This window comes from Prionailurus bengalensis, chromosome B1, assembly GCF_016509475.1.
Source record: "Prionailurus bengalensis isolate Pbe53 chromosome B1, Fcat_Pben_1.1_paternal_pri, whole genome shotgun sequence".
NCBI lineage: Eukaryota > Metazoa > Chordata > Mammalia > Carnivora > Felidae > Prionailurus > Prionailurus bengalensis.
Genome location: NC_057344.1, coordinates 73,320,167 through 73,335,139, shown reverse-complemented (window position 1 = coordinate 73,335,139; position 14,973 = coordinate 73,320,167). Strand labels below are relative to the sequence as shown.

The following is a 14,973-nucleotide window of genomic DNA, read 5'->3' as shown; positions in this document are numbered from 1 at the left end:
TGCTGCTCTTCATAATGATAGCATTTTTCCCTAATAAGAATTTTCCCTTATCTTTATAAGGATAGAAGGATTTACCACCTAAATTATTGTGAGTGATTTATTAATGTAAATATGAAGTCTTTGTAAAACCAATAGTACAGATTTTAAGGAAGGCCTCTCTTTACTAACTGATCTTTTTTTTTTTTTCTTAAACTCACCAATATACAAGATACCTTTATTCTCTTTCAAATACTGTGTCCTTTGCCCTTGAGTAAGTGATAGGAGGTCACACAAATATGGATTCCAGTGTCATTTTCATCATATTTTTCACTGGAAGTGTTTTCTGGTTTTTATACTCCTAAAAAGATGGATAGTATTTCTTCTTGCTTCTCTCAGTTTAGAAGGTTAAATATGTAATCTCTCTTTCAGACACTACTTTCTTTCCATGCAATATTCTTTAGCCTTGTTTGACTCAAAATGTCCTTTGCCCCATGAATTTCAGATGTGTAATTCTTCACTAATTCAAAAGGCAGGAATGGTGGAAATTATCATGTGTTTTTGAATTTCTAACATCAGAACCAATTAAAAAGAATACTTGGACATTTCTTCAGGAGTTTGATCTTTGTTTATTGCAATGCTAAGAATGAGCCCAAATGCCAAGGTAGTGTTAGCAAGTGATTTCTGGTAACAGAGTTAAGAGGAAAGCTTCTGGGACCACAGGAGACAGGGAGCTATTCTTCCAGTTAATGCCTGGAAAGGCCTGGGACATAATGAAGCTGCACTGTCAGTTAGAAATATCTTAGTGAGGTATGTGTGCATGTGACAGAGAGAGAGAGAGAGAGAGAGAGAGAGAAGGGAAGTGTTACTTATCACAATTTCTCCTTCTACTTTGTGAAGTCCCAGCCCATGTCACAAAAACAAGTGTCAAATTAAACATGATAATGACTCATAATTTACTTTTTTGTGTGTTTCTATTTTGCAAAAATGTGTCAGTGTTTATGCTGACACAGAAAAAACAGCAATGTGACATTTCCAGTTTTCTTAGCTGAGTTCATATACTACCATGTTTGATGGTAATATTTGTTTAATTATCTGTGTTCCCCAATAGACGTATGGGGTGAGTATAGTGTGATATCCACATCACACACCCAGTATCTGGATAACTTGCAATTGGTAGGCCTTCAAAATTTGTTGAAAGATTGAATAAGTGAGGTGTTAAGATTTAGACACTTACATGTGGGGATGGAAGGCACTGAGACCTTAATTTTGATGTGAGTTGCAGGTATTGAGTCTGTATTACGTGCTCACTACTGAAAAAATTCTACTATTACAACAACAATTAATTTAATCTTAGCCCTCTTTTGTGTGTAAGGCAGAGAATTGCTTGTGTCAGGACAGTCTGTATTTCTGTTCATTGTAAATTTTATGAAAATGAATTATTCTCCAATATATTTAGGTAAGTTAATGCCACATTTTATCCAGGTTATATAAAAGTTATTTCTGACATTAAATTACAAGATGCTCTTTGAGGGCCGCCTGGGTGGCTCGGTCAGTTAAGCACCCAGTTCTTGGTTTCAATTCAGGTCATGATTTCATGGTTTGTGAGTTCCAGCACTGTGTCAGGTTCTGCAGTGACAGTATGGAGACTGCTTGGGATTCTCTGTCTCCCTCTCTCTCACTACCCCTCCCCTGCTCTTCTTCTCTCCCTCAATTGGAAAAACTATTAGAAAAATAAGAGAATTCAGTAAGAGAGCTGAGTACAAAACAATATTTAAAACTCAATAGCTTCCAGGGCGCCTGGCTGGCTCAGTCGGTAGAGCATGTGACTCATGATCTCAGGGTAAGTTTGAGTCCCACGTTGGGTGTGGAAATTACTTAAAAAAAAATCTTAATGGAAAAAATCAGCATCTTTCATATATGCAGTTAAAAAATATAATGGGAGAAATGATCTTATATATGACAGCAATAAATGCAAAATGTTTAAGACCTAGGAAAATATTTAAGGGACACATCCCTCCAAAAAGACTTGAACCGATGAAAATGCACAGTTATTCTTGGATTGGAAAAGTCAAAATCATAAATGTCTGTTATGCCATTAATCTAATCCTGAGCACATTTTATTGAAAATATTTTTAATTCAAGAAATAGTTATTAAATAGTGAAATATTTTTAAATGAATGTTCCTAAAATACTCTGAAATAAAATAAAAACTTTTATTTTCTACAGATTTTATTGCTGGTACTATACACTTAAAGTATAAAAACCTTTAGTGATTTATTGCATTGTTTGAAAACACAGCTTTTCCTTCTAATGTGAAATTTATGCTTAAAAAACAGTCTGATTTCTAAAAATTTGCTCTTAAGTTTCCCTTAACTTGGGATTAGCTCAGCAAACTCCAGGAGCCATCTCAGCCTAACTTACCAAAAGGTAACAGGGGAGTGGGTACTGTTAGAAGGACATCAGGTGTCTCACACATTTGACAGAATAATCAAATGAGCAAGTTTAGAGGTTTTGGTCACGTCTGCTGCCAACGTTGGCAGGCCTTCTCTTTCCAGAATGCTGCTATGAATGTGACACCAGGTCAGTCAACCTGATTCTTTGCTTATTTCCTCTGAAAATATTACATTGGAGGAGAGAAGCTGATAGGGCTAGCTCAGGGAAGGAGTCCACCACCAGCTCAACCATCTGTGGCTGGGGGATCAGAGCATCACTATACTATAAGGACCACTGGAGCCCTATGTTTTAAGGGTCATTCCAGGAGAAGGGAGCATCAGTCTAACAGGTGTCCGTTACAGCCTTGTGGTTTTGAGTCTAAATGTGACAGGAGCAGAAGAGCATCTCCGTCTTTTCTCTAGCTTTTCTTATTGGCACTGTGTTAAAGAAGAAAATGTTCTGTTTTCGCCTCTTGCCATGCTCTTTATCAGCTTCCATCAGAAAAGCAAACTGACTTCTTCCAAGTCAATAGAAAGACTCTCCATAAGACACAGAGCTAGCCCCTACGCTTCTTCCCTGCAATGTGCTTTCCCATTGCAAATGGCTGACCAATTACAACTGTCATTGGCATACTGGTCTCAAGCTTGCCCATCAAAGCTCTGGTCTAAGTTAACCTCCAGCTCTTGTTTATTAATTTCTTCTTGAATAGTGGTTCTCAAACTGTAGTTCAGGATAAGAAAAGAAAAATACAGAGACTAACAGCGATTTGGTATAGTTTCTCAAATGCCATGCCTATTTAGACAAAGGTAATCAGTATCTCCTTTCATTCATTTAATCATTTGTTCATTCATACATTCATAAATTTGTTCCACAGTTATTTATAAAGTACCTACCATGTGCGAGCTGTGCGATATAAACCATACAGTCATTCAAACAACAGGTTTCAAACCAAGAAGACTTTTCCTTTCGAATCCCTTTTCCCTCTGAAGGAGGTTAGGTCCCTAAGTTACAATTCCCCAAACCTCATCTTACCCTGACTTAGGTTCAGTACATGTTATTACAAGTAGTTCTCATTTTCTGTCTTCGACTGTAGACATAAAGCTTCATGATTAGAGGGCATTTGTCTATCTCATCCACCAAAATATCCTTGCCCCCCAGAAAACTACTTGCTGCACAGTAGGTGCTCTATAAATATTTGATAAACACAAATTGCCTGTGTTCTGTAGATGGGGCCTGACATGAATTGGAAAGGTATCAACGACAAGTATTTTGACAATCAGTGTCCACAAGTCAGCCCTTCATGCCAGAGAGCTGCTTGCTGGGCAGGACAGATTATCTGTATTCTCTGTCACTGATTTACTCTCCTTGACTTATGTAATGGTATCAGCTAATAGGAAGAACACAGTACTATTGACCTGAAAATATAACTGAACAAATTGTACTCCCTTCCTCTTCCACCAATGGCATCAACACTCTTAAAACTTTAAGTATTTTTATAAGCAGAATGTCTGCAAAACTATTTCTTCTCTTTGAAAATATGGTAATTTACTTTGTAATATCAGGCACTTTAGAGTGTTAGAGTAACTGTACATAACTCAATAGGAAAAATATCTAACAAGAACTAGAATTTTAAAAACTCTCATAGTTATTATCACTGCATTTGTCATACCTCTCATACCAACATGAATATCCACATCCACACCCATACTTGAGGGTGAAAATAAAGACTAAGTGTGAGTGTGCTAGTCTGAGACCTTATAGTCCCGAGACAATGAGCCGGCCAAAACAAGAACAAACCAACCAAAAAAGCTACTGGTAAATTCTTTATAATGTTTATAGTTCGTTGGGCCATGTAGTATAATGGGCCAGAGCATGGTCTATAGCATCAGACGAACTTGGGTCAAGTCCTGGTATGGTATTTACTACCTGTATGCCTTGGGTGTTAACTTAATCTCTCTGAACCTCAGTTTCATCATCTATAGAACTTAGTGGCTTCAAGAATTACGTAAGATAAATGATTATCAGGACTTGGCTTCTGAGGCATGTTTCAGTGAATGCTAGTTCAGTCATTCATTCTACAAATTTTTATTGAATTTGTTTATCTTGCTCACAAATGTGTCTCTAGCATACTGCCTGTCGCATAGGAAGCTCCCAAGATCTATTTGTGGAATGAATGTTAAGTCTCTACTATTATAGAACATATGTTCTAGTAGTTTTCATCCTCCACCTCCTGTTGCTGAGGGCAAGAATACCAGGGGAAAAACAAGTGGGAATTTAAAGGAATTTTCATTTTAATGTTGTACACGATTCTATTATATGCCAGAAGAAACTTAAAAATTAATAAGCTTCTGAAAAATAATGGTTCTGTCACTAGTTTCGGTGCTTGAAAATGAAGTAATAATATGATAATGTTACGTCAAAAGGAAAAAAATTGTTTTAGTCTTCCTATCAGATAGTCGTTTCAAATCAGCAAGGATCTGACATCATGAACATAAGACCCTGTCCAGATTATTAAAATGAGAGTTTTCTCAGTTACATTTTGTTTTTAAATTTTTTTTTTTTTTCAACGTTTATTTATTTTTGGGACAGAGAGAGACAGAGCATGAACGGGGGAGGGGCAGAGAGAGAGGGAGACACAGAATCGGAAACAGGCTCCAGGCTCTGAGCCATCAGCCCAGAGCCCGACGCGGGGCTCGAACTCCCGGACCGCGAGATCGTGACCTGGCTGAAGTCGGACGCTTAACCGACTGCGCCACCCAGGCGCCCCTATCTCAGTTACATTTTGAAGACAAATGTTCTTGCATATTATTTTAATGAATACATGCATATATTTGCTTTTATGGTTAGATGTGTATTCTTCTAAGAAAAATTAAAACTAAGCTAGTCTTAAAATACAGTACTTACTCAGTACTAGTAAATGGGACACAAATTTGAAAAAATCCAGTGAAGTAGTTTACTTAATTTAAACTCAATACCGAGCTTCATAAATTTGAGTTAAAAGAAATTTGGGAATGTAACCTATGGGAATGTAACCAAGAGAATAAAATAATTTAGTGAGTCTCGAGCCATTATCAAGAATCTGCTTCCAAGCATGGTTTATAGGTAAGGAATTAAGAGGTACAAACTTGCATTATAATTTTTTTAATGTTTATTTATTTTTCAGAGAGAGACAGACAGAATGAGTGGGGGAGGGGCAGACAGAGAGGGAGACACAGAATCTGAGGCAAGCTCCAGTCTCTGAGCTGTCAGCACAGACCCCAACACAGGGCTTGAACTCATGAATCATGAGATCATGACCTGAGCCGAAGTTGGACACTTAACCAACTGAGCCACCCAGGATTCCCTAAACTTGCATTATAAACTAAATAAGTCATGAGGATGAAAAGTACAGCATAGGGAATAGAGTCAGTAATATTGTAATAATGCCTATGGTGACAGGTGATTACCGTGGTATTTCCTAAGGTACAGAATTGTAGAATCACTATGTCGTACACCTGAAACTAATATAATATTTTATGTCAACTATACTTCACCAAAAATATACTCTCCTGATCCAAACCTGGATAACCTGCTATCTTTCAAATAAAATTATTTTTCAGATATCTTGAGAATGTCTCACTTTCCATACCCCCTCCCCCACCACACACACACACAGAAAATGCCAAAAAGCAACACATTTGCTGGGATTTGTGTTCTTGACTTTGAGTTCCCCACTGATTCTTGTAAGAATTGCTAATCCTGATTGCAACAAATAAATAGAAAGATAAGAGACATGGATTTGGTGGCTTACAGAAAATAATGAAAGCAAATGGACCACATTTATTATTTGGGCCGCTATTTGAAATAGATGTATGAAGCCTTCACTAATGGTAAAATAACATTGTTTATATAAACAATATAATATACTATTAAATATATATAATGTAATATAAAAAATAAAGTGTTAATTATGTATCCAATCACAATAATAATGCTTTGGTTTAGGAATCTTTGTTAATTATTTTAACAGTGTTTTGAATTTTGTGAACATTTTAATTTATATTAATAAAGGAAAAAATGTGGAAAGAGGGGAGAGCAAAAAGAGAAGATGGTATTTTCTTTTTGATATTTGTTTATCAGAGCATAAGGCATGAGTTCTAATATTCCTAATCTGATTAATGTCTCAAAGAAAGGATAAACACATGGTGATATACTATTATTCTTAATTTATTGGCCTCTTTTAAAACTCAATTACGTGATTGCTTCAAAGCATAAACATTTGTATACTTTTAGAGAAGTCACAGTTTTAGTGGATTCCTTGCGGGTAGGCCCAAATTTTTTGGTTGGATTAAAAATACTTATTTCTTCACACATTCTTTGTGAGCCTCTGCAGCATGCACATTAATTTACAGGAAAGGTGATACACATCTCTTTCAGGAATGCCCTAATTTTCCCTCGTATTGTCCAATTAAATGAATTGAAATACCCTGGTGTTTCTAAATTCAGCCTACAGAGAATAGTTTTATGACAAGTAAATAAGTCTTGCTGGGAAGATGTTGCTTAAGTGATAAAATGGTTCAGCCAACAGGTGAACCAACAAATTAAATATTAACTAAGAGGGGTAACCATTTCTAAAGTCCTACCTAACAAAGGCTTCAGCTATATATAGGATTGAAGATCTCCCAGTTAAGTCCATAAGTAAGGGACAATTTCTTGGAGCTTCTAAAAGTTTAAAACCATGAAGAATCTAATACTGCTACTACTGTGTGCTTTTATTATTAAGTCACAAGCTATTGGTGACTATGATGAGGTGACTATTTAAAAATTATTGTATTACTAATGTTATTAATATAAAATATAACAACATAATCGTATGTGAATATTTATCTTAATGAAATTAACATTGATTTTAGTTATGAAATTGAAGTGGGACCCATTTTATTTAAAGAATGTTACATAGTATTTCTTATATAAAAACAAAATAATGATTTCTTGTTTTCTTGTTTATCTATATTTCCCAGGGAGAAGAAGACAGAGCTGTGGTAAGATTGTTTTTCTCCTTGTTATCCTGAGTACTGTGATTTTCATTTAGTTCCAGCAACAAATTATTACAATTATGAGGACAAATCTAAGAATTTTGAAGACTATAAAAAAATGAAAAAGCAGTATTTTAAAAGAAAAAAGCTGTGGTAGCTTACTCTTTGGTGAAGGAAAGTAATATATAGCTCCTGAAATTACTGGCAACTTCTGAATGAAAATTATAAATGAATCTAAACGCAGAATAGACCAAATACAGTGATAGAAAATGAAATGATTGTTTTTTTCAAGTGTGCAAATCTAAGTCATAAGTAGTATTTATTGTTATTAAGAATATTTATGAAACACGTAGCTCAGTATAATTTATTCATTCGTAGAACAGTTTTTCTTTAACTACTATCTCTGTTGTTTTCTTTCTCTTGGTTTGAAGATAACAGATATACAGAAATGCATTTAGGGAGATAACTACTTAAAGAATTTTAATTGTATTCTCAAATGAATTATGATCAAATTTCTTGCGCACAACATAGTATGTCACACTAAAAATAAGAGTAAACTTCAAGGAAGGGATTTGTTTGCAACATTTGTTGAATTTGAGGGGAACCTCAGTTGTTTTAATTATCAAAGTATACAGATAAAGAGATACTTGTCTGGTTAATTGCATTAGCCAGGAAGCATGGAAAGAATGTATAAGAGTAAACTTTTGTAATACCTAGCTAAGCACTTTTACATTTCTACTCATCAGCTAATCCTTACAGATAGTTTACTAGTTTAAGCTCCAAAGTGGATTTTCTAGTTTCAGTTATTTCACTGAGTGATCTTCATGAACCCCGATATCCATATAATTTCTTTAAATATTTTTAATTCCTTTTCTCTAGTAAAGCTAGATGGTCAATGCTCTCTCTCCAATGGCACCCTGAAATAGAAAGAAAATATTTTTCTTCTGTTGTAATTTGATTTGTAATAAACAGGTGAATCACATTTCATAATATTCCTGGTAGAACAGACCAGCTCTGGGACCTCATGAAATACGTATATTTTCCCCAAATCCTCACATGTTATTATTTGTATTGCAATTACACATACTCAGATACCTATGATGATTATGCAGGGGAATTCGGAGCCAACTTGCCTGGGTTTAAAGCCTAGCACACTCTCACTAAATGTTAAGTGCTATTGTAACTTAATGAATAAATGACAGCAAAATTCAAAATAGAGTCATTGCATGACTTCTAGGCTCACTGAATAGCTGGAGAGCTTAGTCTTTTCATCAAATATAGTCATTTGTTAATTTGTAATTAAGCCCCCCAAAGTATAATTGCTGACAAAGACCACATGACAATTTAGTTAATCCAAGCAAACACTTTTATATTGCATTGCATATTTTCCACCTCATTATGTTTTAAGGTAATATTCTTTAAGTTAGCAAATAATTTTAGTCTCATGCCTTGAGAATTATGTTAAATATGAGAAAATTATGGTGTTTGATAAGCAAATCATGTAGGAATTTCATGAGAATGGTATAAGAAATAATTTTGTTGATATAAGATAAGGTTAGGATTGGAATTAGTATAGGAAAAGCCATTTAAACTATAGTATCTGCTGTGTGTTTGCAGTAGAAATAATGAGTACTTACTATGTGTCAGGAACTCTTTGGAGGGTGTGAGATGCAATGTCATTTAATCTTTACAATCATCTTAGACAGCAGATACTCTTATTATCCCTATGTTACAGATAAGGAAACTAGAGCACAGAAAAAAGAACTTGCCCAAGATTGGATAGCTAGTGAGTGGTAGGGTCAAGATTTGAACCCCAGCAGTCTGGCTCCAGAAGACCTTAGTCCTCTTCAAACACGTTAGCCTCAAAGATTGTCTGATTACAAATAAATCCAAAATAAATTTCACTTTTTTAAAAAATCTGTATTACCTCTTAAATATTGTTATATAAGATTTAGGTAAATTGATCGTCTAATTCATAAAAATTGAAAGTGGGAAAATAATTAACAATAATTACAGGAATTTAGTAATCCAAATAGCTTGAGAAAATTCCTCCTGACAGTGTAGATTTCTTACTATTTTATGTATTCCAGTGTATAGGTTTCAGGAATCTGATGTCATCGCTCTTCATAATCTGATGCAGCTTTATTTTAAGACCTCTTTTTAAAAACTCCCTCAGGTATACTTTTCACGCAGTTTTTCTATTGTTACTGAAGAGACCAACGACTAACCAGTTGATGGGCCTTAAAGAAACCATTAATTATGTGATAACCTAATTTATGAAATGAGAGTATTGGAATCGTTACATCTCAAATCTTTGATAACACTTTACATTTATTTCTGCCTGGTTCCCCAAGGGTGTTGTGGATGCCCGTGGTCATCGGCCCCTCGACAAGAAGAGGGAAGAGGCTCCCAGCCTGAGACCTGTCCCACCACCCGTTAGTGGAGGTGGCTATCGGGCTCGACCAGCCAAAACAGTGGCCAGCCAAAAGAAAGTAGAAAGAAAAGCCCCTGATGCTGGGGGCTGTCTTCATGCTGACCCAGACCTGGTGAGTGCATCAGTGTTTCTTGTCGGAATGGGTCTCCCATGCAGAGAAAGCCTATGTTCATTATGGTTTCCTAATGTTGCCTTGACTCCCATTATTATCATTATTTTGTTTCTTTATTTTGGAAATAACTACAAAACTTACTGGGCTTTGGGATAAGGGCTCCTTTCTAGTCTTCTTTAGTTTGAGCCTGAGATTGTGAATGAGGTACATGGATGTTGTTTTTAGCTTTGTGTTTTGCCCACCTCATTTGTTCAAGTGGTAACATTTTCACAGCCCTACTTATTTTTTCTGTGGTTAGTACTAATTTTAATCCTCAGAGGACTATGATGATGACTCTATAATTTCTGGACTTACATAACAGAAAATGAAATTGCAAGGTTTTATACTGGCTCGTGATATTATTGCGTTTTCACTGTGTGGTATTTTCACAAATACCTGTAATCCGAATCCTCTAATGCCTGCCATTTTCTTTGTTTGCAGGGAGTGTTGTGTCCTACAGGATGTCAGTTGCAAGATACTTTGGTAAAACAGGAAAGACCAATCAGAAAAAGTATAGAGGAGTTAAATAATAATGTGGAATCTGTGTCCCAGTCCTCTTCTAGCACCTTTCAGTATATAACACTGCTAAAAGACATGTGGAAAAACAGGCAGAAACAAATAAAAGGTAGGTATCCTGTGTTTTATGTTTGATTCTGCTCTAAAATTGGAACTTGTCTGACTGCATGGGAATGCATGATTCTGAGAAGATGAACCTTTCTAGATGAGCTTAAGTAGCAGTCTACTGCTTTCAGTATGAGCCTGAATACCCTCCGGTTCTCACTTAGGCCCCTTTACCTCCCACTTGTCATATAAGCATGATTCAGCACTTATTCTCAGCTAGAATCATTTTGTGTAGAAAAAAAAAAAATCTCTGTGAGTCCTTATTTTTATTCTAGAAGAAACCTGTGAATCAGAAGGCAATATTCAGAGCAAAATTTAGCACTTATAGATTTAATACTTCAGGTTTTGAATACAAAAGGGTAATCTATGGCATACTCAACTGTGTTGCAGGTAATGCTACCAGCTCTTTGAATCTTGAGATCTGAATGCTCTTGAGTGCTTGAGATCTGAATCTTGAGTGCTCTTGGCTGGGTGGTAGGAATAAGCTAGTGAGTAAGACTGGCGTAGGCATTTCAATGAGTAGCTTATCTAAATTTGGGCATTTTTCAAAGGTATCATGACATTCCTCTTGTAAATTTCAAGGCTCTAGTGTACTTTTGTGAGATGGATAAGTAAATCAAGGGTATCCAATCCATAGGATGTTGAACTTCTGAGATGGAAGGTCTAAATACTGCTTTCTCCTTTTTTCCTCACCAGAGAAATAAAGAACCTATTGGATTCATTATTAGGCAGAATCTTTAGCTTATACCTAAGGTAAATTACTAATACAGCAACTAGACTTTATGTTAATCTGTATGTCATGGGCCAAATAATTTCCCCTAAGTACAACTGCATATCATGATTTCTCTGCAGCTATTCGTTTATTCTCAGAAAATTGAAATTACAACTGTATGGATGAATACACCTAGCTTTTTTATCAGAAGAAAATGCTCATCATTCCTACATAATTTCATTTTTCCAGAAAATGAAAATGCAATAAATGAGTACTCCTCAGAGCTGGAAAAGCACCGACTGTATATAGATGAGACTGTGAACAGCAATATCCCAATCAACCTTCGTGTGCTCCGTTCAATCCTAGAAAACTTGAGAAGCAAAATACAAAAATTAGAATCGGATGTCTCAGCTCAGATGGAATACTGCCGCACCCCATGCACAGTCAGTTGCAATATTCCTGTGGTGTCTGGCAAAGGTAACTAACTAATAAGCATATTTCTAGAAAGTTCCAGAAGAACAAACACTCTACAAATATGAGGTAACTTTAAAAAGCTTAGTGGCTTTCCCCCAACAAATCCTAATGACGTTAGAGCACATCATGAGGATATCCCTACCATGCTGTGTTCAGACATAGCCTAATGTATTCGCCAATTTTTGATGAACAGGTTGTAGTGCAATGATGGTGGTAGCTCCACTTGACTAATGCACGTGCTTGCTTGGATAGATGGAAGAATGTAGGTGGATGTGGGTGTTTCTCCTTACCAATGTGTTCTGGAAGGCTCTGAATATCCTAGGACAAAGAAGGTGGAGAAGGGCTTTTCTCATTCCCTAGAACTCAAAACTGATGTTTCAAGGATGATTCAATTTCTACAACTTCTTCTCAGATGTCTGAAATAAAGCATTCCTCAGTAACTTATGTAATCAGTTATCTTACACAATTGATGACTAAAGACCAAGAAATAATGTTGTAGTTCCCTGAATATAGTATGTTATCTTATGTTTGCAGAATGTGAGGAAATCATCAGGAACGGAGGTGAAACGTCTGAAATGTATCTCATTCAGCCTCACAGTTCTATCACACCATACAGAGTATACTGTGACATGACCACAGAGAATGGAGGTAAGTATTTGATGATGGTTGACCTATCATGCTGTAATGATTTTGATGTCATAGAATGCCAAGAAATAAAACCTAGCTTGACATAACTAACAATGATCCATTTGATTCGGAATTCATCCTGATATTTTAAAGGTTATAAAATATCTATGATTCACAATTTGGAGTGAGATAAAGCACTTGCAGTCTCCAAAGACTTTAAGTTTTCCATTCATATTTATTTCCCTATTGTACACATTTTGAAGCACTAAACATAGCTGGGCATAAAATAAATTAAATAGATGAGGAATTTAGACATTCTCCTCAAAGTGAGATTGTTGTCGGTTAATAGATGCTATTTTTGTTTCTTTCAACCAAAGGATGGACAGTAATTCAGAATCGTCAAGATGGTAGTGTTGACTTTGGCAGGAAATGGGATCCATATAAACAAGGATTTGGAAATATTGCAACTAATGCAGATGGGAAAAAGTACTGTGGTGTACCAGGTAAAACTGGGAGTACAAAATAAAATCATCCTTGGGTAAAAAAATTTTTTTTTCATTACAAAAAAAAACATGGCTTTGGGAGTCTTTAGGAGTTTTGGGAGTTTGGGAGTCTTTGGGAGTTTTTAGGAGTTTTAGGAGGTTAAGAAGAGTTTACAAAAAGAATGTGAAAGTTAAAGATAAGGGAAGAAAAAGGTTTTATTTTATTTTTTTTTAATGTTTATTTATTTTCAAAGAGAGAGAGTGTGTGTGACTGCACAAGCACCCATACACACACACTCGCACACACACATGTCAGGGAGGGGCAGAGAGAGAGGCAGAGAGAATTCCAAGCAGGCTCCCCACTGTGAGCCCAGAGCCTGCCTGACCCGGGGCTCAATCTCACAACCTGAGCCTAATTCAAGAGTCAGACGCTTAACCAACTGAGTCACCCAGGCACCCCGAAAGGCAGTTTTTCATTTCCAAACGTTTTATTTCTATTGAGGCTTTACTTTATTTTTCCTTTAGGTGAGTATTGGCTTGGAAATGATAAAATTAGCCAGCTTACCAACATGGGTCCCACAGAACTTTTGATTGAAATGGAGGACTGGAAAGGAGATAAGGTGAAGGCACTCTATGGAGGGTTCACCGTACAGAATGAGGCCAACAAATACCAGCTCTCAGTGAACAAATATAAGGGAACAGCTGGCAATGCCCTCATAGAAGGAGCTTCTCAACTGGTGGGAGAGAACCAGACCATGACCATTCACAACAGCATGTACTTCAGCACGTACGACAGGGACAATGATGGCTGGTATGTATTGTGTTTTTCCCTCCTGCTTTAAAAGCCACTATGGATGTTGTTATTAGAATCATTAATGATAGCTCATGTTATTAATAGCTATCATTTCTTGGGCCCTTACCGTGTGTTAGCCACCGTACGAAGCTCTTTATATATCACTCTAAGACATTCCCACTATCAGGTTGCTATTATTATTCTCACTTTACAGATGAAGTGCAGAGAGATTAAGTAATTGACTGAAAGTTATACAACTATAAAATATGGAACTGGAATGAGAGCACATTCCCTTTACGTAGTGAGCGTTTCGATAAATTTCTATATCTATATATTCTCAAGTGTATATTGAAACCTCCATTTTGTTTTCCAGGGTTCTCTAACACTGAGGCGGCTGAAAGCTGTCATGTCAGTTTAAAGAAACAAATACAGATGGACTTGTCACATAGGCCCAATTCTCTCCCTTTCTTGCTGTAGGGCAGGGAAGACATTTTGCGTACTAGTGTGACTTTACTTACAGAACCAGCGTATAACTTGTGGTTCTGTACGCAGGATCCCTGTACGCAGCACTCTTCTGAGGGCACTTTGCAAAGAATTTACTTGACGGCCCTGCAGTTCTAATAACCCCAAACATTTTCTTTCAGGATAACTGCAGATCCCAAAAAGCAGTGTTCTAAAGAGGATGGTGGCGGATGGTGGTACAATAGATGCCACGCAGCCAATCCAAATGGCAGATACTACTGGGGTGGACATTACAGCTGGGACATGGCGAAACACGGCACAGATGATGGAGTTGTATGGATGAACTGGAAGGGGTCCTGGTATTCAATGAAGAAGATGTCTATGAAGATCAGACCCTTCTTCCCACGGCAATAACCCCCAAAACATAGATTTTTATTCTTCTATATGTAATAACATTTTTGTATATTATGTCATTGGAATATGCTTTCACACATTATATCCCTCTAAAACTATCAAAAGGTCGTGAGTGTGACTTTTTGGGAAAAAGTATTTAGGCTAAATGATATTAAAAATAGCACACGAGTTATTTTTGTATTCTTCCTTTGTATTTCTCACCGAGGAGTAACTAAAACAGTAATTGTGAACACTGTTCATAATTTCAATTTCAGTTGCGGAAAGTTTCAAATTAGGAAGAGGAATTTTCTATCCTTGTTGTAGAAAAGGTATTAGGCAAACTAAAAAGTTATGTTCAAAAGCCCACTTTAATACTATTTGTTTATATAAGATCCGT

At 36.3% G+C, this 14,973-nt stretch overlaps 1 protein-coding gene across 1 annotated transcript; it reads left to right on the top strand.

The window, feature by feature from the left end:
- Positions 1-7,068: 7,068 nt before the first annotated feature.
- FGB (fibrinogen beta chain) lies at positions 7,069-14,769 on the top strand. Its single transcript, XM_043567039.1, has 9 exons — positions 7,069-7,201; positions 7,413-7,433; positions 9,782-9,973; positions 10,454-10,637; positions 11,595-11,822; positions 12,354-12,467; positions 12,824-12,949; positions 13,454-13,739; positions 14,366-14,769. Exons 1-9 carry the CDS (start codon positions 7,130-7,132, stop codon positions 14,595-14,597), a joined length of 1,455 nt encoding a protein of 484 aa, XP_043422974.1. The 5' UTR covers positions 7,069-7,129; the 3' UTR covers positions 14,598-14,769.
- Positions 14,770-14,973: the final 204 nt, after the last annotated feature.

Coding starts and splice junctions, on each gene's coding strand:
- FGB (XM_043567039.1), top strand. CDS start 7,130: ATGAAGAATCTAATACTGCTACTACTGTGTGCTTTTATTATTAAGTCA. Junction 9,974..10,453: donor TTCATGCTGACCCAGACCTG/GTGAGTGCATCA, acceptor CTTTGTTTGCAG/GGAGTGTTGTGTCCTACAGG. Junction 10,638..11,594: donor CAGGCAGAAACAAATAAAAG/GTAGGTATCCTG, acceptor TCATTTTTCCAG/AAAATGAAAATGCAATAAAT.